The sequence below is a fragment of the Paroedura picta genome, chromosome 8, assembly GCF_049243985.1.
Source record: "Paroedura picta isolate Pp20150507F chromosome 8, Ppicta_v3.0, whole genome shotgun sequence".
NCBI classification, from domain to species: domain Eukaryota; kingdom Metazoa; phylum Chordata; class Lepidosauria; order Squamata; family Gekkonidae; genus Paroedura; species Paroedura picta.
In genome coordinates, this window is record NC_135376.1 from 70,251,157 (window position 1) to 70,265,837 (window position 14,681).

Here is a 14,681-nt window from a genome sequence, read left to right on the forward strand (position 1 = left end):
TCCGTCCACACATGCCCATGCCCCTGGTGAAAGGTGAAGCTTACAACTAGGGGATCAGTCACTAGGCTCTATGCTGTTACTCCCTTCAGCCAGCACCTGCACTGTCCAAGACAAGGAAAAGCCAGGTGGGGAAGCCTTGAGAATGCTGCACCACTTACATGGCACACAGGTTAAGGTGGCAGCCCTAGATTAATATTTCCATGGTTTTTGGAGCATGAGTTGCCAGCTCCTCCTTGACAACTAGCAGGAGGTGGGGTAGCCAGGTCCATGTTGGAAAACTCCTGGAGATTGTTTTTTTTGGGGGGGGGGGAACCTCTGGGAGACAGGGACCTTCGTGGGATGCAATGCCATAGAGCCCCCCCCCCTATAACATCCATTTTTCCAGGAGAACTCAACTGAAGATGAGTTGTTATTCTGAGAGATGTCCATGTCCCACTTGGAGGCTGGCAACCCTAATTAGTGAAATCTTAAATAACTATATCTTAATTATGTCCTCAGGTTTTGAAAAGGATGAATTATTTGACTTCCCTGTGTCAGAGGGGATGGGTTCAAAAATATCTTTGGAGCATGAGTGGAACTTTAAATACTTTAACTATGTTCTTGGGTTTCGAAAAGGACAAATCACTTGAGTTCTCTGTGTCAGTGGGGGTGGATGCAAAAAATATTGTTCTTGTATTTTCCACATTAAAACAAGATTAAAAAATAACCTTCTTTTAAAGGGTGGTGAAAAAACATTAGACAAGTTTTGGCACAAGTTAAGTTATTTTGGTAGTTTTTTTTTTAAACAAAGATTTGTATACATATATAGCACGTTGTTGTGAAACTCCACCTTAAAAATAATGCAACAACTAATCACTTATTTAAGCAATTAAACAAACATTTTTCATTATTTTCCCCTTGCATTTCCCTTCAATTAATGGGAATTCAAAGCATCATTAGCAGCAGATTTTCACCAAGAAGTCAGGGCAAGTCCCCTAAAATATTTATGGATTTAAAAAGTCTGATGTGAATTTTAAAGGGCAAGGCAGACTTTTAAATTTCCGTAACTCACTATGTTTTTTCCATGGCATTTGTCCATGTTACATTGGTCTCCAGAACTATCATGCTTAAGCATTATAGTGGTTGATGGGGGGTGGGGCACAAATGTTGTAACTCTATAGCTATTCCCTTGATTGTAATGTTGAATTTGCTCTTCTGCTTTAGTTTAACTTTCTCTGGGAGCTATCAGGAGATCTATTTATCAGGATATCTTTGATGTTATATGACATGATTATGTGGCTATAGTCTTATAGTACAGGGGTAGTCAACCTGTGGTCCTCCAGATGTCCTTGGACTACAATTCCCATGAGCCCCTGCCAGCAAACATGTGCATGGGCTCATGGGAATTGTAGTCCATGGACATCTGGAGGACCACAGGTTGACTACCCCTGTTCTAGTACACATTTTAGGCCCCTCTAAGAAGGTAATAAGCGCCTTAGCATCATGACGGAAGAAATGTTGAATACATTTCTCAGCTTAGGACATTTACCATCTTGTACAGATGGGAAAATTATTTGTCCAGGACTGAGAAACGGCTTCTGCCAATTTGCCATCAGAGCCAGGTGTGCATGGCGCTTAATTGGTTAGCATTTTCCAGGTCATAAATGGACCTTCTCTCCTTTATGGGGAGCAGTTTGCAACTCTCTTAAAGGGAGTTTTCCATGAAAAAAAATAGCATCAAATGTTTTTGGAATATAATACTCATTAGGAGCGGTAGCACCTGTGCCTCTTAGTTGGTTAAAATAGCACACAAAGGTGAAGATTTATGAAAAAGGACTGCTTCTCTTAGTGTCTTGTGCCTCCAGAGTTGTACCAGTTTTTAACTTATTATGGTGGACAAGATGTTACGTGGATGGGAAAGCTGAGAGCCATTTAAGACAAGATCATTTCCTGTACTGATGTAACTGAAATAGAAAATGCACATGTTTTTGCCATTGTACATATTTTATCCGTGTACCTATTGTACATATATGCTTCCCTGTAAAGAGGCCCTCCAGAACTTAAAGCTGAGTTTTCACATCATGTTGGAGAAATCAGGACATACATATAGTATTTTCCTTCTGTGAGGAAACCATTAGTTGTAAAAGATTGATATTTGCATCAAATTGTGGTTTGCCGAAGGCATGGTCTGCCCAGTTTGGATGCAGTAAAAACTGATGGGTTGTCGAAAAAAGGGAAATGTAGGAAGGAAACATGGGGAGGAAGAGAAAGGAGGGAAACATGCAAGCAGATACCATGCCCTTGCTCATACTTTGGCAACTTGGGAACAATACTGAATAAAGGCTTCCATGTCTTGTGGAAGTCTTACAGTTTAACTCTGAGAAGATGCTCGGTGGGTGGATGAAATTAAATCAGATTAATAGTACTGGTGGTTTTCCCAATTAGACACAGAGATACCATTAGCTTTTTCAGGACCACGCTTGGTAGAAATCACCCCCAGAAGTTGCTATTTGGGAAAACAATGTGGGAGGGGGAAAAATTACTTTCCACATGCCACTATGGCCCAGATAATGTTAAGGAAAAGGTTGGGAATTCAATTATAAATATGCTACAGAACATGTAGTTTGTTCCTGAATCAACAGGAAATTTGGGTTGTTTTTTTTAACTAATGAGTGGGGGGTCTAAATCCTGCACTTTCAGTACAGCTGTGCTGAAGGAATGCTGCTTTGTGTTCGAGAAACTTTCAGATCCAACCATACCAAAAGCTACTGAAAGAATATTGAAATATAATATCCTTCTTTGCCCAGTTTTCTCAGGGTACATATTTTAAAAACTGCATCAACAAGTAAGAGATTCTTTTGAACCACTAAGCTGAATAAGTGTAGGCATATTTTAAAGCACAATCTGAGAAAATAGTTGTCATTGTAAGAAGGTTTTATTGCACAAAGGTTATCAGTTCTTTGGCCTATGGATGCCATTGAAATAAGTTTTTCCCCTTAAAAATCATTTTCAAGATACCATATTAACAGCTAATCTATTTTTGGTGTCTGTTTAATTGCCAAATATGGATTTGTCAGTGAGGATATATGTGTGTTGTTTTCCTCTGAATGTTATCTTCTTGTTCCATTATGAACGATTTAGGTTGATGTTTGTAGATTTTTTTCAATGCAACTTGGAAATAAAAATCTATAAAACCCACAAATGGGTTTCTACATGCTTTTTTTCTCACACAAAATTTTATTAAAGTATTTTAGAGAAAGGTTTCTATCTTAATGTCCCACTTTTAAGGTGCTGCTTTGGGAACATTTATATCTTTCTATCTTGGCAAAGCTTACATCGTACCAAAGGACAAATTTTCCTCAGGACTACTTGCAGAAAAGGAAGGAGAAAGATGAGGCAAGAATGCTTGGTTCTCTTTGCCTTAAGGAAAGCATTAAGAAGTTCCTTGGAAATATCAGCTAGATCACTAGAATACACTGTACGTTTCTTTTAATAAAAAATAAAGAAATGACAATTTCTAAGGCTAAATAGGCATACTTGTAAGAACATTCAGTTTTGTTAGACAGTGGGAGTGCTGTTGCTTCTAGTGAAAGGGAAGCCTCCCAGAAATTATTGTTAAATCTGAAACCATTTAGACCAGGGGTGGCCAACCTCTGGCTCTCCAGATGATTACAGACCCCAGGGGCTTGTGGTAAATTGTAGTCCGTGGACATCTAGAAAGCTACAGTTTGGCCACCCCTGATTTAGACTGTTATTGTTACACAATAATTTAAATGAAATTATCAACTTACACAGCATATATCTTCCTTCTATTTTCTCCATCCCTGGTCCTTTTTTCTGTTCTTTTTGGCATCACTTATGTCATGCCTACAGTTCAACCATGTCCTTCCACTATATACTGTTGTGAAAAGAACAGGTGCAGCATGAAGTCTGGTGCTAGCACCACATGCAATAATTGATGAGGAGCACTCACCCCCACTTCTAGGTGGGCAGCTTACTGGCACATGTGCATTGGCGCATACTCTTTGGCTTGGGGACAGATGAGGATGACTTCAGCAAACTTGAATACCGAAAAGTTGGACCATCTCTATCACCCACTCTCTGAACTTCTTGCCCTGCTAGTGAGTTTATCATTTGGTCAGTGCTCCATAAATAACCTGTCCTGTAATAGATTGGTCTCAGGAACAGGTGAGCTGCAGTTTTTCCTTGGAAAGGGTAACAGCAACTTTCATTTATCACCCAGGGACTGCCGGTCTTCAAACCCTCCAGGTGTTCCTGGCATGTTTAGCTTGTGAGCAAGAACAATGGAGAGCCTGAGCCGGAAAATTCAAGGGCTTGCTTATTTGTTGGTTTGTGCGTCACAAACTACCCTGTGGAACTTGGCTTTGATGCTGTAGGTTTGATGCGTTAGATGCTGTAGTTTGGTCACCGACAGCTGGGCATACTTGACCTAAAGGTCTTACTCATACAGAGGGGTTCTGTGTTTTGCAAACAGGATTGGATCATGCCCTCTATCTGCTGCATCCCACTGTTCATCTAGAATATATAACTCTCTCTGGTCTTGGAGCTGTAGAAAAACATAACAAAATATGGATTATGTTTTTGAATAATGCAACAGGTATTCCTTTGCAGTGTAAAATCAGAGTCTAGTAGCACCTTTAAGACCAACAAAGATTTATTCAAGGCGTGAGCTTTCGAGTGCAAGCTCTCTTCGTCAGATTGTGATCTTCTTACATGATAGGGTATTTGCAGTGTATTTAAGATACCTGTAACTGAACTTTTGCAGAAGGGTTATTTTTCTAAGAATCACAATTTTAAAAATTAGATTATTATTTGTATAATGACAGATGGCATTAGATGAATCTAATGGCAGATGGCATTAAAAGACTATGACATTATATATTAATCTATAATTCTCCCTTTAAGGAACAAAAATACAAATACTGATTTTATTTGTTACTTCCTGTGTCCATATCCAACAATGTTTATGCTGGATGCTCCTGGTAGGGTCATAAGAAACGGGAGTAGGAGCTGTGTTCAGGGAGTGGGTGTTCTTGCCATTCCTCCATTCTGTGCAATTCCCAGCTCTCAAAAACAGCTCCAGAGGGCTGTGAGACACTTGGGAACATCAAGAGTTGCAGTGCATGAGCCTGTACATTAAGTGGGAGACTCAAGAGGTTGATGGCTGGCATGGGGCCTAATAAATAGGCCTTGCCTGGCCCTGTCTCCCACACAGTGTGACGGCCTCACCTCACCATGCTGAGCCTGGCCAGCCTCCCAGTCCCTCCCCTTACCAGTCTACTTCAATGGCTGGGGCCTCCTTCCTGCTCCTCAGTCCTCCGCTCATGCAAACTGTGGTGAGTCACGGCTGTACTTCCCACAAGGTACTGTTGGATCCAGCCCAGTCATATCTACACTTCATACAAACAAGACTACCTATGACAACTTATGTACATGTATATATGCAATTTGCGATTTATTGAACCACGTATATCTGAAATGGGATGTCTTCATCAGTTACATTTTTAGGACACATCTGTTTCCATCCACTGTGGTTGAGGTGACCCTGATGCCCCTATAGTACATTTGTTACATAAGGGCTTTTGTGCTGAGGTATATGTTTTTTAAAAAGTATAATTTGCAACACCTTCTTTAGTTATGGACTGTTTATATTGAATTACAGGCCAGATATATCACCAGTCTTGTTCCTCCACGGGTTACTGATGACTGTTTATCTTTACAACAGAAGTAGTTTGCGGAGCCAAGAACGGCTTATTCATAGCATGATAGCTGCTTGTTTAGAACGGTTGGGGTATTCTGATTAAATCATTATTTAAAAAAAAAATAGGTTCCTCCTTTTTGTATTATAGAATCTGTGCCTTACCTCTGTGGCTAAAGGTAGGAACAAAAGCTTTCCTCTTGGGAGTACCTTATTAACAATCATGTAGGGGGTTTTGTGTGGAGATAGTGACCTTTTAAGGTAACATAAAGAGAGCAGACATATGCAACTGATCCCTTGCCCCCCCCCACCTTCTCCCAGGAAAAACTGCTTTAAGGAGGGAAACGTTGTAGCAAAGGAGTAGCAGAAGATGTTAAATGCGGTCCCCTTTCCCAATTTCAACCAAATTGCTTTCCCTCCTATATTGAAGGGCTTAAACAGCCTTAATGAAGTTCACTGATCTTTGCAAATTGCAGATACATGTAGCCTCAGTTTGCCTCAGGACTGTGTGGGAGGTAAGGAGAGGTTTAATACTTCGACCTCAGTTCAGTCTTTATAATTGAAACAAGCTTCCTTGCTCTCCAGGTAGCAGTCTGCTAGTGGCAAAGCAGGGAACCTAGTATTCAGTTACATATTTACATATAACATACAAATGGGTAGCCGTGTCTGAGGAAGAGTGCTTGCACTCGAAAGCTCATGCCCTGAATAAATCTTTGTTGGTCTTAAAGGTGCTACTGGACTCTGATTATATAACATACAAGTCCTTTGAAGTCCTATTGGACTTTTCAGAGTTTTCCTTAACAAGATCATATATATGTGGTAAAACATGCATTGCCTCCATGGACATAATACAGCAGCCCTGTGTATCAGGATTATGGGTAATGCATGGGTGGGAGGTTTGGCTCTCAGTACATTTGATTGTACTGTCCGAAAAGGATTATAGCTAGGTCTTCAGAGTCCCACATTTATTCCTCTCCCTCCGCAAGTTATAGCATGGGAAGAATATGCTAGTTCTTTTCTACCCTCTGATGAGGACCATTTTGTTGTTTTCCAGCACATTTTGCACTTATAGTGTTGAATCGTGCTTGATGGCTTGGATTTTTATTCTTGGCATTTCCAAAGCACTTCAGATTCTCAGCTCTCATATGACACTCTTAGCCACCATTTTACACCAGCTTGTTATCCTTTTCAAAAACATTTAACAGAGAGAGGGGGCTGGAAAACCCCAAAGCACTAGAAAGCTTGATAAACTCTCCTTAAGCAAGACAGAAACTTTTTTGGCACTCTTTAAACTGGCAGAGCAGCGGCTGTGCAGATGCCACGATACTTCCTTTAGCATCCTTCTGCAGCCATTCTGGAGCCTAGGGCTGCCAAGTCTGGGAAATTCCTGGAGATCTGGGAGTGGAGCCTGAAAAGTGTGAGGTTTGAGGAAGGGTAAGACCTCAGTGGAGTAGAAGAATCTACCCTCTAAAATTGCCATTATCTCCGGGGAACTAATCCCTGTATTTTGGAGATCAGCAGTAATACCTGGAGCTCCCCAGGCCCCACCTGGATATTGGCAACCCTAATGTAGCAGAGCCTCTTGTGGCGCAGAGTGGTAAGGCAGCAGACATGCTATCTGAAGCTGTCTGCCCATGAGGCTGGGAGTTCGATCCCAGCAGCCGGCTCAAGGTTGACTCAGCCTTCCATCCTTCCGAGGTTGGTAAAATGAGTACCCAGCTTGCTGGGGGGTAAACGGTAATGACTGGGGAAGGCACTGGCAAACCACCCCGTATTGAGTCTGCCATGAAAACGCTAGAGGGCGTCACCCCAAGGGTCAGACATGACCCGGTGCTTGCACAGGGGATACTGTTACCGTTAATGTACACAGCATTTTTTTGGTTGCATTTCAAATGCATTGTGATGAGGATTGCATCACAGTGAGTACACAGTGTCCTTATTTATGCAAGGGTCAGCATACTGTGCCTGTTTGCATAACATGTCTTTAAAGAATATGTAAAAAGAGCAGCAGAAGGAATGATGACTCCTGACAGAAGCCTCTTGACATTGCCTGGCCATGATGAAATGTTACTCCCCCCTCCCCCACCCTCCTATCAGGCCAGAGCTGCCCTTATAATGGGAGGCTGAGGGCTTGTCTTTGGACATCAGATTTCAAACAGCTGCATGCTTCATTTATTTGTCTCTAACCTTCATCTCTGTAACATTCTTTTTGTAAAGTTCCAGGGCAGTGGAGAAAACTAGACAGGTATTTGAAAACAGGAGGGGAAATACAAACTATCTGGAGACAACTGAATGTCCCGGAGTCTACTTTTATACAATTGTATAATTAATATCATTATTTTAAACTCATTGTTACAACAAAGCAGTGGTGACTGATTTTACAAACAAAAGGTTGCTTTCTTAACTGCTTGAGTCAGTATTCGTGCAATTTAAACTACACCGAAGAATTTAATTGCAAAGTTTAATATATTTTGAAAAAGTAACCATAATTAGTAATTATTTTTGATAAATATTTTTCAGAAAATAATAGAAAGGTCTACAACTTAAGGCATTCTGGGACTGATTAAGGACAGCTAAAAGGCCCACTGGATATACTTAATGTGAAGTGTCCTCTGAAGAAAAGAGGACAGCCTAGTGGGTGATTCCCACTGTCCATTCAGAGAGGCAGGAACAACTTTTCCCCCCTTTATGTCTGCTGTGGGAGTCATCCTGCTCTTTAGCTCTGACAACTCCAGAAGCAATTGATACATACCTTAACACTATTAGAGAATCAGCTCACATGAACTATAACAACAAAAAAGGATGATTTATGGACAAGTAAGAGAAATAATTAGGACAGGAAGTGGTCCCATTGAAATAAAGAATGAAGAATGTCAATGACTTTAAGAGGGACAAGGTGTCCTTTTTTCCTCAGAGGAGAAGGACCCTTCATAGTAAGTATCCAATGATTTGTTCGCCCTTCACTCCAAAGCAGTGTCTTCCTTTTCTTCTGCATCTAGAATATGTTGTAGTAATCTTCTGTCAGAGGCAGCATCAGCTGAATCATATAGTGCCTTACCAAGGTGGAAATTGATGGCTTGCAAACCTCGTCTGTTGTGATGTGCTTGGTAAAGGCCACTTTGGTTGAGATACTGCTCCTCAAGTAGGCCCTAATCCCAAATGGAACTTCCAGTTGTGCAGTTTGTAGGCCTATTGATGGCCTATTGATGGTGGTACTAGTGATGGTAGATTCTAGTGATGGTGGATTTGGACATTTTCTTATTTTTGGTGGATAAATATTTATGAACAACATATGTGTTTACTTGATATGCTCAGTTTTGCATATGTACCATTAAAGTGCTTTCCCTCATATGTTTGGGATTTGAACAGAAAGAGGGAGGTAGATTTCCTGACACCTGTGGAAGGCCAAGTTGACCTTTGGCTTAAAAGTGGTACCAGATTGGGTCTTCATACTCAATCATTTAATAGGAATCTCCCAAATTGGCTCAAGGGGAGGTCTCATGAGGGCAGCTGAAGCTGGTGAGGGCAGCTTCCATACGGGAAATGTATGTATCTGCAGAGGTTCTTTCTAAGCTGTGCCTTTGAGGAAGTATCATACATGTGGATGATTCAATAGGCTGGGACCTTTAAACTGTGGTAACACCACTACTACGAGTAGTGCTGCAACCTGCTTTGTAAGGGTTACATTGGTATCATAGAATCATAGAGTTGGAAGGGGCCATACAGTCCAACCCCCTGCTCAACGCAGGATCAGCCCTAAGCATCCTAAAGCATCCAAGAACAGTGTGTATCCAACCTTTGCTTGAAGACTGCCAGTGAGGGGGAGTTTACCACCTCCTTAGGCAGCCTATTCCACTGCTGAATTACTCTGACTGTGAAAAACGTTTTCCTGATATCTAGCCTATATCGGTGTACTTGTAGTTTAAACCCATTACTGCGTGTCCTCTCCTCTGCAGCCAGCAGAAACAGCATCCTGCCCTCCTCCAAATGACAACCTTTCAAATACTTAAAGAGGGCTATCATGTCCCCCCTCAACCTCCTTTTCTCCAGGCTGAACATTCCCAAGTCCCTCAACCTATCTTCATAGGGCTTGGTCCCTTGGCCCCAGATCATCTTCGTCGCTCTCCTCTGTACCCTTTCAATTTTATCTACGTCCTTCTTGAAGTGAGGCCTCCAGAACTGCACGCAGTACTCCAGGTGTGGTCTGACCAGTGCCGTATAGAATGGGACTATGACATCTTGGGATTTTGATGTGATGCCCCTGGTTGATACAGCCCAAAATGGCATTCGCCTTTTTTACTGCTGCATCACACTGCCTGCTCATGTTTAGTTTACAATCCACAAGTATCCCAAGGTCTCGTTCACACACAGTGTTACCTAGAAGCGTATCCCCCATCCAGTAGGCATGCTTTTCATTTTTCTGGTAAGCTCATTTTGTATGAATGCTAAGACAGAATCAACTTGAGGATTTAGTGGATCAACTCCTTTCCTCCTACTCTATCTAATGAACACTTTCCAGTAGGTATGGTAGATTAGTTGATTGCTTCCTGAGCTAGCAAGATATCTGTCATCCTGGGAGCATAACCTAACCTAACTGCAGAAATTCACGTGTTTGTTAAATCAGTTATTGAAAGGTCTTCTTCTGAAAGGCTGTCTAGATGGAGCCCAATTCTATCTTCTGTTGCTTTGCTTGAATCTGGGAAGTACATGCTGGGAATAATTTCCAATAATTTCCAATACTTTCCACTGTCATGTCCTGGGAGGTGTTTTTTTTTCTATCCCTGTAATTCACTAGGATTTAATTGAGAGCTTTGCCCAATAACCTGTCCACTTGGAATGGTTATGCTGTTATTGCTGCTTTAGAGCAGCCTTTCTCATTTTTTTTACACTTGAGAAACCCCTGAAACCTCCTTCAAGCTTCAAAAAACCCCAGAAGTGGTATGATTGTCCAGAATATGGTTAGGAAATATAGCAGCAAACATACCCACCTGGGCCCCTCCAGAACTGAAGAGGAGAGTGATTCTCAAAGAGGAGACAGAAAGTGAAAATAATTTCTTTCTGCCTTCTTGAATGGACAGTGGTAATCACCCATCCAGGATGTCTTCCACCTTAATGAGAGAAATGTAGTTCAGGACTTGCAGCATTATATTTACATAGTGCAGATGTCAACATTAAACACAGGAATTACCATTATTCAATAACTGGTAGTCATGAAATAGTGTATATTTCGTAGCAAATTCTTAGAAAGAATTTTGATAGTATAATAGAACCTTGTCTTAAAAGCATTTTACTTGCTCTAAAATAATACAAAAAATTAATATAAGTTTTTAACATTCCCCCAAATTTCCAGTTTTTCCACTGGAAAAAGGGACAAAAAAGTCCATGAAGCGTGATAGAAAATAAGTCTCCCCAGTCATTCTAGTTTTTTGTGGTCCTTCACATCTCTGCTCGCAGGAAGAGGCAGGAAGAACTGCTGGGTGAAGCAGTTTATGGAGTAGTTCCTCATCTTAGATCATCTGATGTAGAAATGTGTTGGCTTCCTTTGGTGGCAGAATAGCTGCTCGGTATCGGAAAGCAGAAGGCTCTAGCAATCTAGTTGCCATGCAATCCATTGACTTGAGGAAACATTTCCTAAAATTTATGTTTGTGCATTTCAAGGAACATTGCACTTGAAATGTGTTTTGTTTTTGAATGGTATGCTACATGCTGGCATTCATAGTTGGATACTAAACAGTACACCTTTTAAGAAGTTAATGTGAAAAATTAGGTCTTTTATCTCCTGAATCGAAAGATGTAATCTCCCTCCCATCAGTCTTAAACTCTACTCTTCAAAGATGAGTGTCATGAATGAAGAGGGGGAAAACCCCCATAACAAACAATACCAAATAAAGTACTAAGAAAATACAGCAGTTTAAATTTCAGAAAGCTAGTAAGTGCAGTTGCTCTTTAGCATACTGTTACATAACTGGTGCCAAATTGCATCTTTACTGTGGTTAATATTCCCATATCTGCTATCAATGCTGAGCATGATTAATGGTGCTGATTGACCAAGGACCTCACTTGGTGCACTGCAATGTGAAGAAGAAAGGCTTTCTAAAGGTCAGGTTGTCTCAACACTGTGAATCACAGATGCTGTCTTTCAACTCATTAAATAATAACCATTCTAGAGATGACTCCTTGCTAAGGAGTTCTGAATGCTATTCTTTATAGGTCGACATGCAATAATTGAAATGTTTTGTATAAAGCCATCAGTTCAAAGGGACAAATGAAAAAGGCACTCTCCTGCTGTTGTACCCTTCTTTCTGAAGCAATATCTAACTTCTGATTTTTTTTTTGCTTTTATTGATTTTTTATTTATTTATTATATTTTTATCCCGCCACTCCCACGGAGGCTCATGGCAGCCAACAATAAGCATAACACCCCAATAAAATCCCATAAAACCATTTAAAAAAATCTAAAAAAACCCCAACAGACAACCATACAGTCAAAAACAGTCCTCTGTGGTGGAAAACAACCAGTCCTAACCACTAAAAGGCCCCGGCTGGGGCGTTTTAGTGGGGGGTTTTGGGATTTGTCTGCAGAGAGTGTAGGTAGTATACCATCTTCCAGATAGGGGTGTGGAGATCTCCTGGAATGACAACCGATCACTGGACAACAACAGTTCCCCTGGAGAAAACAGCTGGTTTGGAGGGTGGAGTGTATGACACTATACCTTGATGAGGTCTCTCCCCTGCCCAAATCCTGCCCTCCCCAGGCTCTACCCCCCGATTCTCCAGGAACATCCCAACCTAGAGTTGGCAACCCTAACATTTGGATTCTGAGTTTCAGAAAATACATGATGCCTCCTCTGGGGGACTTGAACGCTAGAAGCATACAGTGGTATGCTTAATTTTGACAATTAACTTACGTAATTATGGATGGCAAAATGATACGTCATGAATCTGTCCAGAACTCTGTTATCAAAATCATTCACCTCTCACCTTCTTCAACTGCCTATGCTTCACTCTGCTTCCACTATATAAAAAAAACTCTTTGTACTTTGCTTTAAAGCTGTCCTTGGGTTTATCCCCTTGTACGTTTCTGCACTTCTCTTGAAAAATCGCTTCTGGGACCTTTACTCCTTCAGCTCTGTCCTCTTCAGGCTCTTGAAACATTTTTGCTTTCTTAAATGACGGTGCCCTTTCTCACACACTGTCTCTAAGAACTGCTCTGCGCAAGCAGCAAAACAAGGTGGCAGTATGGGCTTTATTTATTTACTTTTTACTAGGGCAAAGGTGTGTGCGTTTCTCTTGTTTAAAAATATTGGCCAAAATGAATTTGCTAATTGTAGCGAAAGGTTGTGGTTATCTCTTTGTACACTTACTTTCCCACTAACACAAAATTGTACTGTAGGAGAATTTTTTAAAAACTCACTGTATTTTCTTATAGTAAACCTGTCGTTTGTGACAACATACAACACATACTTTGCAAACAATGGATTCTGCATCGTTATTATACTGACTCTATTATAATACTACCACAAGATATATTAGTGTCTGCTGCTGCATGCTCCGTTTGCATTTTATTATTATGTATAACTTAAGAATTAGTGGCAAGGTTTATTTATTATATTTATATTTATTATAGGCTGAAATAGTCTAGTCTGCAGGGTTGCCATCCTCCAGGTGGGGCCTGGAGACCTCATGGAATTACAAGTGGTCTCCAGACAACAGAGGTCAGTTTCCCTGGAGGAAATGGCTGTCTGGGGGGGTGGGTGGACTGTATGGCATTATACCCTCTTGAGATCCTTCCCATTTGCCACCCCCAAATCTCCAGAAATTCCAGACCCAGAGCTGAGAACCCCAAGAGTCCAGTTAATTCTGATATATGTGGAAATCAGGCCAAAATCATCACTCAGCACCCCCATCTGTCTTCAAAACCCCCCCTTCAGTGTCATGAAAATATGGTCTCAAATTCTGTTCTTCCAACTGTCTATTCTCAGCCTTTTAAAATGTTGTTTGAGCCTGACTCAAATTGGTTTTGTATTCTAAGCCTAGTGAATATTTGAGGGCAGTAGATTACTTATAACTCTGAAAATGCAGCATGGCTATCACAGTGGCTTACATTTATTTGCTCACCAACTTTCCCCCCTTTTGTTTCTGACAGAGCTTCAAGTTTGCAAAAGGAGCAGAAGATACTTTGGAATATTTCCCCCACCGTGTGAAGGAACCACTAGCACACCATGCGAACTGCTGCTGCAGAGGCAAATGTTGCACAAACCTACGTATCCAAAGCCCTGCTGAGTATCGCACCACCTTATGCAGGACTTCGCTTTCAGATTTCATCAGCGGTGCTCTACTAGAAGCCACCACATCATTGGGAGCAAGAAGTGGTACACTAAACTTCGTAGGAGGATCGACTGGCAGGACCATGTTAAAAGGTAAATAAGAAAATAATACATGGGGGGACGGGGACGGGGAGTTTCCAGTCTGCAATTGACTGCCAGGGGTAGTCAAACTGTGGCCCTCCAGATGTCCATGGATTACAATTCCCACGAGGCTTTGCCAGCGCTGGCAGGGGCTCATGGGAATTGTAGTCCATGGACATCTGGGGGCCGCAGTTTGACTACCCCTGGGTTAAACTTACTGGTTATTTATCCCCCCCAAATTCATTAATTAATATCAACATTTTTATTTCTTTGTAAAAAAAAATCTCTGCACACTGAAAAACGTTATTTAAAATTGTATATGTTTGTTGGTTTGTTTTATTTGATTTCTATAGCGCCATTCCATATGGCTCAGGGTGGTTTACATACAACATGGGGGATACATGGAATGAATTAATATATAACATAAACAAATACAACAACAACAATAATCTAAATAACACCATTTCAGTGATCTTAAACAATATAACAGGAATAATAATGTTCACTTAATAAAAGGATATAAGACAGTTCACAATACGTATTGTCAAGAAAACAGCAACAATTGCCTGACTTAA

At 41.0% G+C, this 14,681-nt stretch overlaps 1 protein-coding gene across 8 annotated transcripts in view; it reads left to right on the forward strand.

Moving 5' to 3' along the window:
• The window catches only part of PLCE1 (phospholipase C epsilon 1), a 160,546-nt gene that overhangs the window by 60,941 nt on the left and 84,924 nt on the right, over window positions 1-14,681 (forward strand). For all 8 annotated transcript variants that reach the window (XM_077350294.1, XM_077350298.1, XM_077350299.1 and 5 more), the window contains one exon: window positions 13,845-14,118. In XM_077350294.1, the coding sequence (XP_077206409.1) occupies window positions 13,845-14,118 (274 nt within the window). The remainder of the gene's footprint in view (window positions 1-13,844; window positions 14,119-14,681) is intronic.